We start from the raw sequence: 17756 nt of genomic DNA, 5'->3' as shown, positions 1-17756 counted from the left end.
TATCAGTCCAACAAAACAATACACAGCAATACAATAACAATGCAATCCAATTCCAAAACCAAACCTGACCCAGCAACACTCAGAACTGCAATAAACAGAGGAGACACAAACACGACACAGAACAAACCAAAAGTAGTGAAACAAAAATAAATATTATCAACAACAGTATCAATATTAGTTAGTATTTCAGCATAGCAGTGATTAAAAATCCCTCATTGACATTATCATCAGACATTTATAAAAAATTTAAAATAAAAACAATAGTGTCACAGTTGCTTACACTTGCATCACATCTCATAAGCTGGACAACACACTGTGTCCAATGTTTTCACAAAGATAAAATAAGTCATATTTTTAGTTCGTTTAATATTTAAAACAAATTTAAATTATTGCAATCAGTTGATAAAACATTGTCCTTTACAATTATAAAAGCTTTTTTTTTTTAATCTACTACTCTGCTAGCATGTCAGCAGACTGGGGTAGATCCTGCTGAAATCCTATGTATTGAATGAATACCGAATCCTTTTAAATTGTTTTGAATCGGAAAAATATCGTTTTTGAATCGAGAATCGCGTTGAATTGGAAAAAAAACGATTTATAATCGAATCGCGACCCCAAGAATTGAAATTGAATCGAACCGTGGGACAACCAAAGATTCGCAGCCCTTTTGAGCATTAAACTAGGTTGGCATCGGTCTTATTCCTCTTCCACATCTGGCTTCCTGAAGCGTAAACTTGGTTCATTTTTTAACCGTATTTCCACGAGCAGTCAGCAAAAGTTCAGACTACGTCACGACGAGTGTTCTGCGCACACTCTTCTAAGAGTGTGTTGGTGGCTGGGAGGAGCCCCCTCGAGGGGGACTCTGACAGTCACATCGACACTGTGCTATTGTGTCATTACCGTCAAGTCATTACTCTTTATCAGTGTCATTGTGACTTTTGGCTGCTGGAAGGGGCCCCTCAAGGGGAACTCTGACATTGTCTTTGACATTATTCTGATATCATCATTGTATTTTCCGGTGATGGAATCACAAAGTTGTTTGTTGCTGTTAAGTTTGAATACATGACTAGTCGTTGTCAGTGGAAATTGCCTAGTTTGCCTACCTGGTTGCGATTGTTCGCCAACTGGGATTTAGAAGGCTTGGTGCTGTGGGGAGAAGAAAGAGCTTTAGAATAGCAGGGGTGCCCACACTTTTTCTGCAGGCGAGCTACTTTTCAATTGACCAACTCGAGGGGATCTACCTCATTTATATATATCATTTATATTTATTTATTTATGAAAGAAACATTTTTGTAAACAAGTTAAATGTGTTTAATGATAATACAAGCATGTGTAACACATATAGATGTCTTTCTTTCACAAAGACAAGAATATAAGTTGGTGTATTACCTGATTCTGATGACTTGCATTGATTGGAATCAGACAGTAATGATGATAACGCCCACATTTTGAAATGGAGGAGAAAAAAAGTTGTCCTTTCTGTACAATACCACATGAAAGTGGTTGGTTTTTGGCATCTAATTCATCCAGCTTCCATACACTTTACAAGAAAAACATTGGCGGCAAATTCCGTAGCTTGCTTGATTGACATTCACGGCACCCGAGGGTCTTGTGAGATGACGCTGGCTGCTGCCAGTTCATTATTATGAAAAAATGACAGAGAGGAAGGCGAGAAACACTTTTTATTTCAACAGACTTTCGCGCCGTCCCTTCCGTCAAAACTCTAAAGGCCGACTGCACATTTCCTATCTTCACAATAAAAGCCCTGCTTCATGCTGCCTGCGCTAACAAAATAAGAGTCTCGGAAAGCTGGCGTGCACAAGTGATGTGCACACCAGCTTTCTGAGGGATCGCTTGTGCACGCCAGTTTTCCGAGACTCTGTATTTAGTTAGCGCAGGCAGCATGAAGCAGGGCTTTTATTGTGAAGATAGGAAATGTGCAGTCGGCCTTTAGAGTTTTGACGGAAGGTACGGCGCGAGAGTCTGTTGAAATAAAAAGTGTTTCTCGCCTTCCTCTCGGTCATATTTTCATAATAATGATCTTGCAGCAGCCAGCGTCATCTCACAAGACCCTCCGGTACCGTGAATGTCATTTAAGTGACGTCTTGGTGAAGATTGATGATCACTAATTTTTAGGTCTATTTTTTTTAAAAGCCTGGCTGGAGATCGACTGACACACCCCCCGCGGTCGACTGGTAGCTCGCGATCGACGTAATGGGAACCCCTGGTCTATTCACTATCACTCTGTCACCAGGTCAAATAAGATTGGCATTATCAGCTGTGGCTGTAGGCGACCTCCTGATGTATATTTTATTTTCTCAGCAAGATGGTTTTAGCTACATTCAATGGCGGTATAGCTCGGTTGGTAGAGCGGCCGTGCTAGCAACCTGAGGGTTCCAGGTTCGATCCCCGCTTCCGCCATCCTAGTCAGTGCCGTTGAGTCCTTGGGCAAGACACTTCACCCATCTGCTCCCAGTCCCACCCACACTGGTTTAAATGTAACTTAGATATTGAGTTTCTCTATGTAAAGTGCTTTGAGTCACTAGAGAAAAGCGCTATATAAATATAAATCACTTCAGTAGCTTTACCTACTTTTGCATTCACTTTAATTAGGTGGTTGCAGTCATACGTGTTACCCAGGATTTCCACTGGATGCGGAATGGCGCCGCCACGGCGATGGACTCTTTCCATTTCCATTGTAGCCAAGGTGTCAGTTTCCACCGCTGCCATACCCCCAGCGCACGGCGCCACCATGCCCGCGCCGTACCACATCCCTGCACTAAATATACGCAGAGCTTCTCCTTTTTTATGGGTCATCGCAACTCGGTGGATCATTTGAGCTAAAACATGCTTGTGGGGGACAGGAAGTCATGCACAAACGCAAAATAAATTATCCGGTTTACTTTCAAAATAAAGTACTTTGTGTTCAAGGAGGACCGTATTTTGCACTTTGAAACGTCCTAATGGTCGTGGACTGACCTGAAGCCCACTTGTCAAAGGTTTTCAGACGTGATTTCATCTCGTTGACACAATTGGATTCTGACATGTCCAAAATCAAACAATCATATTACAGGCACATCCTGGACAGCTATTTGGGGGTCTCTGTCAAATACCAGCTGACACGGGGCCGGGGAAGCAGGGAGTCGTTAGTGCGATTGAAATGAGGTGTGTGTGTGTGTGTGTGTGTGTGTGTGTGTGTGTGTGTGTGTGTGTGTGTGTGTGTGTGTGTGTGCGTGTGTGCGTGCGTGCGTGCGTGCGTGCGTGCGTGTACAACGCTCACCAGGGATGATGTTACTGTTGTGTTGTTGTTTGCTACAAATAAATAAAAATGTAAAATAGTCCTTCTGCAAAGCAAAATGTTTGTCTTTTCCACGAGTCATGTTAAGTCAGTGCCGCCCGTGGGTATTGATGGCCGGCAAAGCTCGAGACACTCCCGGGTATTACCGTTCAGCAGTCGTTGCATATCTCGAATGGCAAGACTGAGTTTGTTTTCTCCTGCTCCTCTGGAGGGACAAAATAAACTGTTGGTGTTTTTCTTTACTATAACTCCCCTTATGTGATAACACGCGGATTAGTGAGATCTGGTAAAAGACTGCACAGCGGAACCCTGACAGTGCGCATCAAAACGTCGTTGGGGATTGGCGGAAACATTCCGTGGCGGTGCCGTTCAGCAGCCTTTACTCATCCAGTGGAAATTCAGGGCTAAACCTCAATTGCTGTCCGCCTGTTCCACAATGTATGATACTAGAGGGATTTAAATCTTACAACCCCCAATTGGATTAGATTTTGATTCGATTAAATTTTTGATTCAAACCAGTCCTCGCAATACTTTGTTGTCAATCGAGTTTATTTAATCAAGTCTTGTGTTATTGTAAGACTCAAATGCCTACTGAAAATTATATTAAAAAACGTTTTTTTTTTAAAACAGCCCCCTCTTGGCTGCTGACGTATGACATACAGTTTAGTTCAGTTCAGTTTATTTCAAACATGCATACGATACGATGTAATGCATCACATATATTTCGAGTTGTTTCATTACAGCACGTCCGAAAAGGAGTAGGAAGAACCAGAGCTTATTTAATCCTACCGCCTTTTCATTCCATAGCAATTTTATCCCATTTCCTTGATCTCCGCAGCAGAATAGTGAATAAATAAATATTATTTGAATAATATACCATAGTAAGTAAACAAATATTAAATACATTAATAATCTTTATCAAAAAATGAAAAAAAAAAATATATATATATACAGTATATATTATCATATAATACAGGGGTCACCATTGCAGTGCCCGTGGGCACCAGGTAGCCCGTAAGGACCAGATGAGTAGCCCGCTGGCCTCTTCTAAAAATACCTCAAATAGCAGCACTTACCAGTGAGCTGCCTTTATTTTTTTAATTTTATTTATTTACTAGCAAGCTGGTCTCGCTTTGCCCGACATTTTTAATTCTAAGAGAGACAAAACTCCAATAGAATTTGACAATCCAAGAAAATATTTTAAAGACTTGGCCTTCACTTGTTTAAATAAATGTATTAATTGTTTTACTTTGCTTCTTATAACTTTCAGAAAGACAATTTTAGCGAAAAAAATACAACCTTAAAAATGATTTTAGGATTTTTAAAAACATATACCTTTTACCTTTCAAATTCGTTCCTCTTCTTTCCTTCAATCAATTTTCAAGTACATTTATTTTTTTTATTGTAAAGAATAATAAATACTTTTTAAATTAAATGTTAATTTTAGTTTGTTTTTTCAACAAATAATATTTGAAATATTTCTTCAAACGTATTATGATTAAAATTTTAATCATAAGGGAGAGCCCCGCCACCCTTTTAAAATTTTTGTTCTGGGAAATCTAGAAGGAAATAATGATTTGTCTTTGTTAGAAATATAGCTTGGTACAATGTGTTATATATTCTAACAAAAAGCAATTAAAACATGTCTTCAAAATTCTACAATTAATCTTAATCAGGAAAAATTACTAATGATGTTCCATAAATTATTTTTTTTAAAAGATTCGAATTAGCTGGTTTTTCTCTTCTTTTTTCGGTTATATTTTGAATTTTAAAGAGTCGAAATTGAAGATAAACTATGTTTCAAAATATAATTTTCTTTTTTTTTTCCTGTTTTCTCCTCTTTTAAACCGTTCAATTAAGAGTTTTTTTCATAATTTATTCTCTACAAAAAACCTTCCGTAAAAGGAAAAAAAATGTACGACGGAATGACAGACAGAAACACCCATTTATATGTAATATATATATACACTATATACACATATACATATATTTATTTATATACATATACATATATATATATATATATATATATATATATATATATATATATATATATATATATTAGGGCTGGGCAACGATTAAAAATTTTAATCGAAGTTAATCGCACTATTTCTCAGATTAATCACGATTAACTGCATTGCCCAATAATGAATTCAAAAGTAGAGCATAGTGCACCTTTATTGGAATATTCTCCCACATGAACAAAAGCGCCAAAACATTTGTTGTGCAAACACAATTCAAATCAGTCCTTGTTAAACAGTGGCAGTTAAATAGCATATTTTATGAAAATCAACTCAAAAAATGTAAATACAAACATTTAAGCTTATTGCCACTCCCAGGGTATTTAAGTTATCCTGTTTGTTATGGAAAATAAATATAATCTACATACAAATCTCTGAGCCACAATCATAACATCTGAACAGGCAATTTCTGACGTAACAGCAGGAACATTTTTTTTATCAGGGATCTTATGTTTAAAAAACCTATATTATAGGTAGTGGGCTGTTTTAGGGAATTTTTGATCAAATTATCCGTGGTAGCAATATTAATAATGTTGTGTTTATTCTGCGTAGTGCACTTAAAATAATTATGACCATATCTAGGAATTGATATGATGGGAATTTTCCGATTGTTTGCTTGGTGCTTTGATAAACTGAACGCATCATATACACGGTACTATATTGTGATGTTATGAGCCAGGGGAAAAAAGAACTACCCTACCCAGCATTCAACAGGAGTGACGAGCATGCGCGGCATCTTGTATGTTGTGATATGCACGCTCTGAAAGTAAACATTAAGAACTCAGCCAACACGCCTCGTCTGCATTAATCATAAATAGACAACACATATACTCCGCTGCTTCACAGGCCGCTAGATGTAGCCGGCAAAGTATTCCCATGCTAGCTAGCCGGTCTAGCAAGCACGCGTCATTCAGTCCAAAACGGCCCGATCTATCCACATTCAGAATTGTCTGGCGGTCGTAAGTGATCCCGGAGTGACCACGCCGTAAGCCAGCCATGAAATTTGCAGAATTGTCCGGTATTTTTGCCAAATGTTCCATCTTTACCAATAGCCCCTCGACACTGAAGCCCATCGGGGCGACGCCATCTGTCTAAGAAAAGGCGTTAACAAAATAAAAGCATGTAAACAACATACGCAAATGTGCGATAAAATAATTGTCGGCGTTAATAGATTGATGAGTTAACTCGTAATTAACGCATTAATTTGCCCACCCCTAATATATATATATATATATATATATAGACCCTGGGATGATGTGGCGACTTGTCTAGGGTGTACCCCGCCTTCCGCCCGATTGTAGCTGAGATAGGCGTCAGCGCCCCCCGCAGCCCCAAAAGGGAATAAGCGGTAGAAAATGGATGAATTTATATATATATGTGTGTGTAGATTTATTTATCAAAGGTAAATGGAGCAATTTGGCTATTTCTGTCAGTTTATTTAAGTGTGTATCAAACTGGTAGCCCTTCACATGAATCAGTACCCAAGAAGTAGCTCTTGGTTTCAAAAACGTTGGTGACCCCTTATATAATATATATTTTGATTCTTGAAAATTAATGAATCCATTAAAAAAGAAGAGATAAGAATTGCGATTCGTAATCAATTTATCCCATTATCGCCTCTATTCAATTAACTGCTGGGCTCGTTATAATTGCAGGGTGTGGTTTACAAAAGCAAATAACCACTGCTCCAGGGTCAAAAACATTGGTTGCTGCGGCTATAGGAAACCTCCTGATGTAGTTTACTGTTATTACAACATTGGTTCAATTGCTGCTGTGTTGTGCAAAATACTTTGATGCAACTCATTATTGAAGGTAAAATGTACCTACAGCATTTCTGCTTGAACAGCTACCCTCATTCTCATTTTGGTTGCAGGAGTACATATAATGAGGTGCTGGCACAGGTTAACAAAAAAAAAAAAGGAGCATGTAGACCAGAGCATATGGTCATCTCCACCACGTGGGTCATTAATTACCTGACCTACATGGAGGTCCGTAATCTGGCGATCCCGAAAGGAATCAGTGAATGACAGATTGATATCTTGAATCCGTGTGTGTCCTCCATCCAGCGTGTCGGGTCCCCTCCTGTCTCCTGGGATGAAGGGAACAGGGACTCCTCCTCCTCCGCTGGAAAAGCATCACGTCCAAAGTCAGCACAAGCCCTACGCCCACTATCACCACCATCAGGCTCCCAGTAACGGTAAGACAGAAAATGAAAAAGCGAGTGTGCAGTCTCAAGGTAGCTTTTACAGTAATTGGTCGCTTTATTAGGTACACCTGCACCATCTAATGAGGTCAAGTACCGGAGCTGTATCAGAAAAGTACTTACTTCTTTCTACAAAATGTATATACAGTATATTTTTAGGGCTCTCAATCAGTTAAAATATTTAATTGTCCATCCATCCATCCAAGTTCCCTCTCCCCAGCCACTTCGTCCAGCTCTTCCCGGGGGATCCCGAAACGTTCCCAGGCCAGCCGGGAGACATAGTCTTCCCAACGTGTCCTGGGTATTCCCCGTGGCCTCCTACCGGTTGGACGTGCCCTAAACACCTCCCTCGGGCGACGTTCGGGTGGCATCCTGACCAGATGCCCGAACCACCTCATCTGGCTCCTCTCGATGTGGAGGAGCAGCGGCTTTACTTTGAGTTCCTCACGGATGGCAGAGCTTCTCACCCTATCTCTAAGGGAGAGCCCCGCCACACGGCTGAGGAAACTAATTTCGGCCGCTTGTACCCGTGATCTTGTCTTTTCGGTCATAACCCAAAGCTCATGACCTTGGGGTGAGGATGAGAACGTAGATCGACCAGTAAATTGAGAGCTTTGCCTTCCGGCTCAGCTCCTTCTTCACCACAATGGATCGATACAGCGTCCGCATTACTGAAGACGCCGCACCGATCCGCCTGTCGATCTCGCGATCCACTCTTCCCCCACTCGTGAACAAGACTCCTAGGTACTTGAACTCATCCATTGGCAGACCAGGGTGGTGGTTCCTCTCTTTAAGAAGGGGAACCGGAGGGTGTGTTCCAACTATCGTGGGATCACACTCCTCAGCCTTCCCGGTAAGGTTTATTCAGGTGTACTGGAGAGGAGGCTACGCCAGATAGTCAAACCTCGGATTCAGGAGGAACAGTGTGGTTTTCGTCCTGGTCGTGGAACTGTGGACCAGCTCTATACTCTCGGCAGGGTCCTTGAGAGTGCATAGGAGTTTGTCCAACCAGTCTACATGTGCTTTGTGGACTTGGAGAAGGCATTCGACCCTGTCCCTCGGGAAGTCCTGTGGGGAGTGCTCAGAGAGTATGGGGTATCGGACTGGCTGATTGTGGCGGTACGCTCCCTGTACGATCAGTGCCAGAGCTTGGTCCGCATTGCCGGCAGTAAGTCGGACACATTTCCAGTGAGGGTTGGACTCTGTCAAGGCTGCCCTTTGTCACCGATTCTGTTCATAACTTTTATGGACAGAATTTCTAGGCGCAGTCAAGGCGTTGAGGGGTTCCGGTTTGGTGGCCGCAGGATTAGGTCTCTGCTTTTTGCAGATGATGTGGTCCTGATGGCTTCATCTGGCCGGGATCTTCAGCTATCACTGGATCGGTTCGCAGCCGAGTGTGAATCGACCGGGATGAGAATCAGCACCTCCGAGTCCGAGTCCATGGTTCTCGCCCAGAAAAGGGTGGAGTGCCATCTCCGGGTTGGGGGAGGAGACCCTGCCCCAAGTGGAGGAGTTCAATATTTAATTGTGATGAATTATATTTGTCTATTGTCGTTAGAGTGTCCGTATGGAAGTAGAATAGTCTCACATCAACTTATTGTCTCAAATCAACGTATTTGTATATTTATTAATATATGCATATGTATTAATATAATATTGATATATATAAGTTGATGTGAGACAATTCTACTTCCATACGTCCGTCAGTAGGTCGTGACTTCAAACCTCGGCCGAGTCATACCAAAGACTATAAAAATGGGACATATTACCTCCCTGCTTGGCACTCAGGATCAATGGTTGGAATTTGGGGTTAAATCACCAAAATGATTCCTGAGCGCGGCCACCGCAGCTGCTCACTGCTCCCCTCACCTCCCTGGGGTTGGAACAAGGGGATAATTTCACCACACTTATTGTGTGTGTGTGACAATCATTGGTACTTTAATTTGAACTTTTAACTTTATAATTAATTGCAAATATAAGTCCTGGGTTCAAATCCAGGCTCAGGATCTTTCTGTGTGGAGTTTGCATGTTCTCCCCGTGAATGCGTGGGTTCCCTCCGGGTACTCCGGCTTCCTCCCACTTCCAAAGACATGCACCTGGGGATAGGTTGATTGGCAACACTAAATTGGCCCTAGTGTGTGAATGTGAGTGTGAATGTTGTCTGTCTATCTGTGTTGGCCCTGCGATGAGGTGGCGACTTGTCCAGGGTGTACCTACCCCGCCTTCCGCCCGATTGTAGCTGAGATAGGCGCCAGCGCCCCCGCGACCCCAAAAGGGAATAAGCGGTAGAAAATGGATGGGGATGGAAGTTTGTATTTTTATTTTCAACAGGTGCACCTCATTACATTGTGCACCCATCATGGGACTGGACCATTTCTTCGATTCATGCAAATGTTTGTTTATTAAACATTGTTTTTTTCCGTCTATACAGATGCGTCATTTGCATGCGTGTGTTTAGGGAGGACCTGGAATCAATGAGTAGAACATAAATATTAGGGATGTTATTTGACAACCCTAATAGGGCTGTCAAATGTTGAATTAGAGCCACGTTAGAACAACATACTTTTTGTCTACGTTTAATCAATGTTGGTGTTCTGACGTTGATTTGATCATTGAAATGGGGTCATTTCCCAAACAACAATGTAACGAGTACAACAAGTCCACATTTCAAATTGTTTTTGGAAACTGTGGACGTTGTGTCCTCCGGAACAAAGAGGAAAAGAACCATCCGGACTGTTATATGGACAAAGTTCAAAAGCCAGCATCTGTGAAGGCACCATTAATGCTGAAATCCAAGCAACATTATCATGGGCACCCCTGCTTACTTCAGCAAGACAATGCCATGCCACGTGTTACAAAAACATGGCTTCATAGTAAAAGAGCGCGAGTACCAGACTGGCCTGCCTATAGTCCAGACCTGTCTCCCATTGAAAATGGGAATGCGCAATATGAAGCCTTTGAAATGTGGACACGTCAGACCACAGGACACTTTTCCACCTTGCGTCACTCCATCTTAGATGAGTTTGGGTCCAGCGAAGCTGGCGGAGTTTCTGGGTGTTGTTGATAAATGGATTAGCATTGTCGACTTTTAACTTAGTGCATCTGCCTCACAGGTTAGTGCATCTGCCTCACAATACGAAGTTCCTGCAGTCCTGGGTTCAAATCCAGGCTCGGGATCTTTCTGTGTGGAGTTTGCATGTCTTCCCCGTGAATGCGTGGGTTCCCTCCGGGTACTCCGGCTTCCTCCCACTTCCAAAGACATGCACCTGGGGATAGGTTGATTGGCAACACTAAATTGGCCCTTGTGTGTGAATGTGAGTGTGAATGTTGTCTGTCTATCTGTGTTGGCCCTGCGATGAGGTGGCGACTTGTCCAGGGTGTACCCCGCCTTCCGCCCGATTGTAGCTGAGATAGGCGCCAGCGCCCCCCGCGACCCCAAAAGGGAATAAGCGGTAGGAAATGGATGGGTGGATGGATGGATGGACTTTTAACTTTCACTTACAGTTGTGGCGACAAACTGTAGTTACTGACAGTGGTTTTCTGAAGTGTTCCTGAGCCCATGTGGTGATATCCTTTACACACTGATGTCGGTTTTTGATGCAGTACCGCCTGAGGGATCCAAGGTCACGGGCATTGCCGCTCACGTGCAGTGATTTCTCCACATTCTCTGAACCTTTTGACGATATTACGGACCGTAGATGGTGAAATCGCTATTCCTTTCAGTAGCTTGTTGAGAAATGTTCTTCTTAAACTGTTGGATAATTTGTTCCAGCATTTGTTCACAAAGTGGTGATCCTTGCTCCATCCTTGTTTATGAATGACTGAGCATTTCCTGGAAGCTGCTTTTATACCCAATCATGGCACACACCTGTTCACCTATGGGATGTTCCAAATAAATGGTTGGTGAGCATTCCTCAACTTTCTCAGTCTTTTTTGCCACTTGTGCCAGCTTTTTTGAAACATGTTCCAGGCATCAAATTCCAAATGAGCCAATATTTGCAAAAAATAACGTTTTCCAGTTCGTATCTTGTCTTTGCAGTCTATTTAATTGAACATAGGTTGAAAAGGATTTGCAAATCATTGTATTCTGTTTTTATTTACGATTTACACAACGTGCCAATTTATCTGGTTTCGGGGTTTGTATAATCAACGTTGTATCAATGTCTTGCGCCTGCTGGGCCCAGATCCCAATGCTGAGAACTAATATTTTACAATACAATATTTCGCTACTTGAGGGCTCAGATATTAAAAACAGCTGTCAGTATGATGCAGTGTGCCAAGTACAACCACAATAACAAACACAGCTTTTCCCTGGGATCTTAATGTGGGTCTACCTGGTGTAACTTTATCCGCGCAAAGCCTTACAAGCTGATCCTCCTCAAATGCATTTTTAGGATGGGCACGGTGGCGTCAGGAGTTTGAAAAGCATGTGTTATCCAACAAAACAGTGTTCGGCTGTCCGAGACAACACGGCGAGCTCAGCTGTCATTGCGTGAACGCCTAAAATGCTGTTTTGCACTGCGGGGATCAACACATGGACGCTCACCACCAATGTGGTCACACGTCCTGGAAAGGTTCTGGTTATTGTTGTGACTCCTGTGGTCGAATCGGAGGGAAAACAGAGACAATGACGACCAACTTAGTAACTTGAGTTGTGTCTTACAATAGCGATGGCCTTGGAAACCATCCCTCGTTAACTCTGGCTTCCGTTTTGCTCCGTCTTCCAGAATTCCAAGGCAGCTTTCAGAGCTGCTTCCACTTCGCAGACTCCTACCGGATGGAGCAGACGGTCAGCGGCGTCCACGCTTCCCCCGGAGATTCCCACGCCTACACTTCCCATCAGCACAATGGCTTCCACATGTCCTCCAGCAACTCTCTGGGCTCTGCAGGTGAGCCGTGCCCATCCCCTGTAAGTGCTTCCATGATGGCAGAAGGTTCATGCCCCTTTGACCTCCCTCCAGGCTTCAGCTTGACCCAGGAGCTGCAAGGCGGCGCAGGGGTGTGCCAGTTCTCCCCCGGCCCAGAGGAGGGCGCCTTCTTCCAGGTGGGGAGCTTCGAGCGCGGCCTGAACCACATCCCATCAGTGTACACGGAGTCATAGACCACCGACGCAACAAGCGAAAAAACACTGGAGCCCACTATACCGTCCATCTACTTCCACTCCCGTCCCATAATCCACTAGTTTCAAATTCACTTAATCACGTGATTTATCAGCCAAGAAAGGTAAGCTAGATAGTACAAATCCATTATATACAATATATCCCACTGTTATATATCACCAATAACAATTTAAAAATGACCAGAAGTGAATACAAAATTATAAAAAAGTTTATTTTAGTTTAAAGGCCTACTGAAACCCACTACTACCGAAAACGCAGTCTGATAGTTTATATAACAATGATAAAAATATTAACACATGCCAATACGGCCGGTTTAGTTTACTAAATTGCAATTTTAAATTTCCCGCGAGGTATCCTGTTGAAAACGTCGCGGAATGATGACGCGTATTTTGACGCATGCTTGTGACGTTATTGGTTGGAGGGGACATTTTAGCCCAGCACCACTCACGGCTAAAAGTCGTCTCTTTTCATCGCATAATTACCCAAATTTTGGACATCTGTGTTGCCAAATCTTTTGCTATTTGTTCAATTAATAATGGAGACTATAAAGAAGAATGCTGTTGGTGGAAAGCGGTGTATTGCAGCTGCCGTTAGCAAAACAAACACAGCCGGTGTTTCCTTGTTTGTTGTGCAGCTTTACTATGGAGCAGAGTGGTCAAGCGAACATGTTTCTCTACCACATGTCAACCAGTAAGTTTTTGGATGAGAAAATTGTGATATTAAGTCGGCTCTTACCAAAGACTTGAACGGAGCTTGCGTCCTCCTGCAGCAGCTGACAAAAAGGCAGCTGTAACTTTCTTGGCTCCTCCATGGCTTCCATCAGAGACACTGGCGGTAACCGCAGCCCTCCGACTTTCAGGTATGACTTTATAATCTCACTGAAACACCAGTAACACAATAAGCAGATAAGGGATTTTCCAGAATTATCCTAGTAAATGTGTCTAATAACATCTGAATCGCTCCCACTGTTGTCACCTTTTTTTTCCCTAGCGCTTCACTCTAACTTTCCTCATCCATGAATCTTTCATCCTCGCTCAAATTAATGGGGAAATCGTCGCTTTCTTGGTCCGAATCGCTCTTGCTGCTGGTGGCTATGATTATGAACAATGTGAAGATGTGAGGAGCCCTACAATCCGTGACGTCATGCGCACATTGTCTGCTACTTCCGGTAATGGAAAGGTTTTTTTTATTAGCGACCAAAAGTTGCAAACTTTATCGTGGATGTTCTCTACTAAATCCTTTCAGCAAAAATATGGCAATATCGCGAAATGATCAAGTATGACACATAGAATGGACCTGCTATCCCCGTTTGAATAAGAACATCTCATTTCAGTAGGCCTTTAATGTAATACAGTCATTTTATGATGTTAAGTTAAGTAATAAGGTTAATAAAATGTCAAGATGTAATAAAACAAAATAAACAGACAATTCAGCACTTTCCCATTTAAATATACAATTATAATATGAGAGAAAAAATACCAGAACTAATACAAAACTATTTAAAAAATAGTTAAAATAATTTTAGTGTAATACAGTCATTTTCTGATGTTGGGTAATAACTCAATAAAAGGTTAGCTAAAAATTCAAAATGTAATAAAAAAATAAACAGGCAATTCAGCACTTACCCAATGGAATATACAATTATAATATGAGGGGAAAAATACCAGAACTAATACAAAATTATTTAGAAAAAATAGTTAAAGAAATTTTAATGAAGTAGTCATTTTCTGATAAGTCATAACTCAATAAAAGGTTAATAAAATGTCAAAATGTAATAAATAAAAAAATAAACAGACAATTCAGCACTTTCCCATTTAGATTTATTATTGTAATATAAGGAAAAAACTGCCAGAACTAATACAAAATTGTGTTAAATAAAAACAGTTACATTTATTTTTATGTAATACAGTCATTTTCTTGGCGACTTGTCCAGGTTGTACGGCGCCTTCCGCCTGATTGTAGCTGAGATAGTCTCCAGCGACCCCGAAGGGAATAAGCGGTAGAAAATGGATGGATGGATGGAAAGTCATTTTCTGATGTTAAGTAATAGCTCAGTAAAATATAAAAAAAAATAATAATAAGAAATATAAAAATTCAGCACTTTCCCATTTAGATATTTAGGATGACAAACATGGCATTAATGACCTATGAAAACAATACATTTTACTACAACGTGAACACTACAAACTAATTATATCATCAGTTTTTGGACTGAATCATCAAGAGACAAATGTATCAAACTTATCATGTTGCTGTGTTGGTTGTTTGTATTATTGTCTGCATTCCTGTATTTTTGTTTTATGGCTTTTATCCGCAACTTTTCTGCAACAATGCAAAGGAAACAACCAACCAGTCGGCTTTTAATAATATTGTGTGTATAAAATGTACAGTTTGTTTACACATATTTGATTGTTGAATGCAACCCCTCCATTCCAAAAAATAAATACCTGAATGTACATGTAATTATGAGTTTCCATCTACCTGTGTGTGGACAATCATTTTTTGCAGAGGCTTCCTGCCCTCTAGTGGACGCTGGTGAGTATTGCACACTACTTCATCATCTCTTGCTTGAACAGAATGTCAACTTTTTACTTGTGCTTCCTCTTGTCCAGGTAACTAGGTAGTAGAAGTTACTGGAGAGGAGGTCAACAAACACCACGACGTTCTTGGTGTGTTGCAAATGTTGCAACATGACAAGGTGAGCAGTTAGTGGGGGGACATCATGAAACACTACATGGAATAGATTAGACAGAACTTTTTTGAAGCCTTAGTTAAAGTGTGTGCGCTTAGACAAAATTTGGGTTCCAGTCGCAGCAACACTACATGCTGTATACAGGACCGTAATAATAGCAGCACAGCGTTCTTAAAAAAAAGTATATTTTATTTAAGCATATTTTTTCATTGCTGAATGCAGGTCATTTTATTTTCATTTACTATAGTAAGGTATTCACATCACTTCACTTTTTCCATATTTTGTGGCCTAATTCTAAAAAATCCTAAAAATTCTACAAACAATACCCCATCATTACAATGTGAAAAGGTTTTTTTTTTTATTTTGCAAATGTATTAAAAATTAAAGACTCCAGGCTGCATCAACAAAGTATTCAGCAAAGGCTAAGTAAGAGTACATGAATACATGTTGTTGTTTTTTAATAAATTGGCATAAATTCATTAAAAAAATACCTTTTCACGTTGTCGTTGTGGGGTATTGTGTTTAGAATTTTGAGGACAAAGATGAATTTATTACATTTTGCAAGGTTATTTTGCATGTTTGGTTTTGGAGTTATGTTTGAATACATTTTTATTGCTTTTTTTTCGCATTATCTCGGGATTCCAAGAACATTACTGTCAAATTGAGTAAAACACAATTTTTTGTGTTTGCAAGCCTTAGAAAAAAGCATGTTTTGAGTAAAACTCACAAATATACAATATTTCAGGAATGATTAGCTATTTTGCAGATTTTGTTTTAATAGTTATGTTTAAATAACTGTCATATTGAGTAAAACCTAATTTTTGTATTTGCAAACCTTTCAAAAACACCTGATTGTAGTAAAACCCACATTGATATATTAATACAGACATTTTTAGACATATTACATATTTGATTTTGGAATTATGTTTATATAACTTTCATATTTACGATGACAGTCATATCGAGTAAAAAAACTGATTTGTGTCTTTGTAAACCTTACAAAAGATACATTTTCTAGTAAAACTCACAAAGATGCATTATTAGACATTTTACGAGGCTTTTACATAAAATGTGGGAAAAGTAAAGCGCTGTGAATATTTTTCCATTTAGTCTTTTTAGTATTATTATACTTTTAAAACAAGTGGCAGGATACTGTAAAAAGTAGCGGTGTCGATTAAAAAAAAAATAGCATTCATGTTATATTATTTTTAAAGATTTAACATGGGAAAAAAATACAACTCTAATTGTGTTTTCTAAATGATGTATTTGTTTATGTTTTGACATAATGGTAATGTTTAAAGACCTATAACCTAAAAAAGTTATTTTGAACAGCACAATTCAAAACGCCCCCCAAAAAGAGTCAGCATTAAGAAGCAAGAGCTTTTTTTCCATGTCCCAAAAGACTTGAAACACTCTTTCAATAAAATGCCGTACATTTTGGCTTTAATTTTAAGGAGTAAAAATTACATCGGGAGTTTGCCCAAAACAGGAAATATTTTTCATCCTCCAGCTAATTTTCTTTTAAACGTACAAAAAAATACAATAAAAAATTAATAGAAAGAAAAAAAAGAGCGAAGTCAAGACCCTTTATTCTCCTAAATGATGTTCATTCGTTGTGGCTTGTGCAGCCCTTTGAGACACTTGTGATTTAGGGCTATATAAATAAACATTGATTGATTGATTTTTGTGTTCTGCTGTGTGACTGACAGTTCACCCTCCTTGTGAAGCATGCAGACTGACCGGACCACCCATGGCCAGCTTATAACCAATGAGAAGAGGTATTTGTAGTATCAATTACCACAATATTCCATCTTAATTTCCATGAACTACTCCAATTTTCGAATTAAAAATACATGCACACAAAAAATTGTATGGTAAATAATTATCATGAAAACAATAATCCAATTAAAAAAAGTTCAATTCTAGGGGCACTCCAAAAATGTATTTACATCCGAATAGTGATACTTATTTATTCAGATTTCAAACAATTAATAATTAAAAAAAAAACTTGAGAATCAATATGTAAAGACGTTTTTAAGGCCATCTCTGCACTTATTGCTGCATCTATACGCTACACATCCGCACCCAAGAGGATCTCTTTTAAACTGTAACCTCTTTTGAAAAGTATTTTTTTTTATTTTAAAATCATTTTGTAAGTTTTTTGTACCAAATAATATATTGCAAGAATCTGTTTGAATCCCTTTTCTCTTTTTTTTTGTCCTGTCCAGCTTCTCAGTCAAATCATTGTTGATGTAGATGGCCATCTACTTTACAAAAGAGAAGTGTGGGATACTTCTCTTGTTATTTAATTTGTATTTGACTTTATTAAATCGATTTATATTATTATTTGGTGGAGGGGATAGAAAGAGGGGAAAAAAAAGGAAGACAGAGTGGGAAGTTGTGGGTACAAGATAACAATAGA

The 17756-nt window shown here is 39.9% G+C and overlaps 1 protein-coding gene across 2 annotated transcripts in view; it reads left to right on the top strand.

Annotated features, from left to right (window-relative positions):
* The window catches only part of LOC133543801 (zinc finger protein GLIS1), a 338673-nt gene extending 323568 nt beyond the window's left edge, over window positions 1-15105 (top strand). For both annotated transcript variants that reach the window (XM_061888593.1, XM_061888592.1), the window contains 3 exons: window positions 7386-7516; window positions 12250-12411; window positions 12484-15105. In XM_061888593.1, the coding sequence (XP_061744577.1) occupies window positions 7386-7516; window positions 12250-12411; window positions 12484-12623 (433 nt within the window). In that variant the 3' untranslated portion in view covers window positions 12624-15105. The remainder of the gene's footprint in view (window positions 1-7385; window positions 7517-12249; window positions 12412-12483) is intronic.
* Window positions 15106-17756: the final 2651 nt, after the last annotated feature.

Source organism: Nerophis ophidion, linkage group LG26 (genome assembly GCF_033978795.1).
Source record: "Nerophis ophidion isolate RoL-2023_Sa linkage group LG26, RoL_Noph_v1.0, whole genome shotgun sequence".
NCBI classification, from domain to species: domain Eukaryota; kingdom Metazoa; phylum Chordata; class Actinopteri; order Syngnathiformes; family Syngnathidae; genus Nerophis; species Nerophis ophidion.
This window is presented reverse-complemented; position numbering and strand designations above follow the sequence as displayed.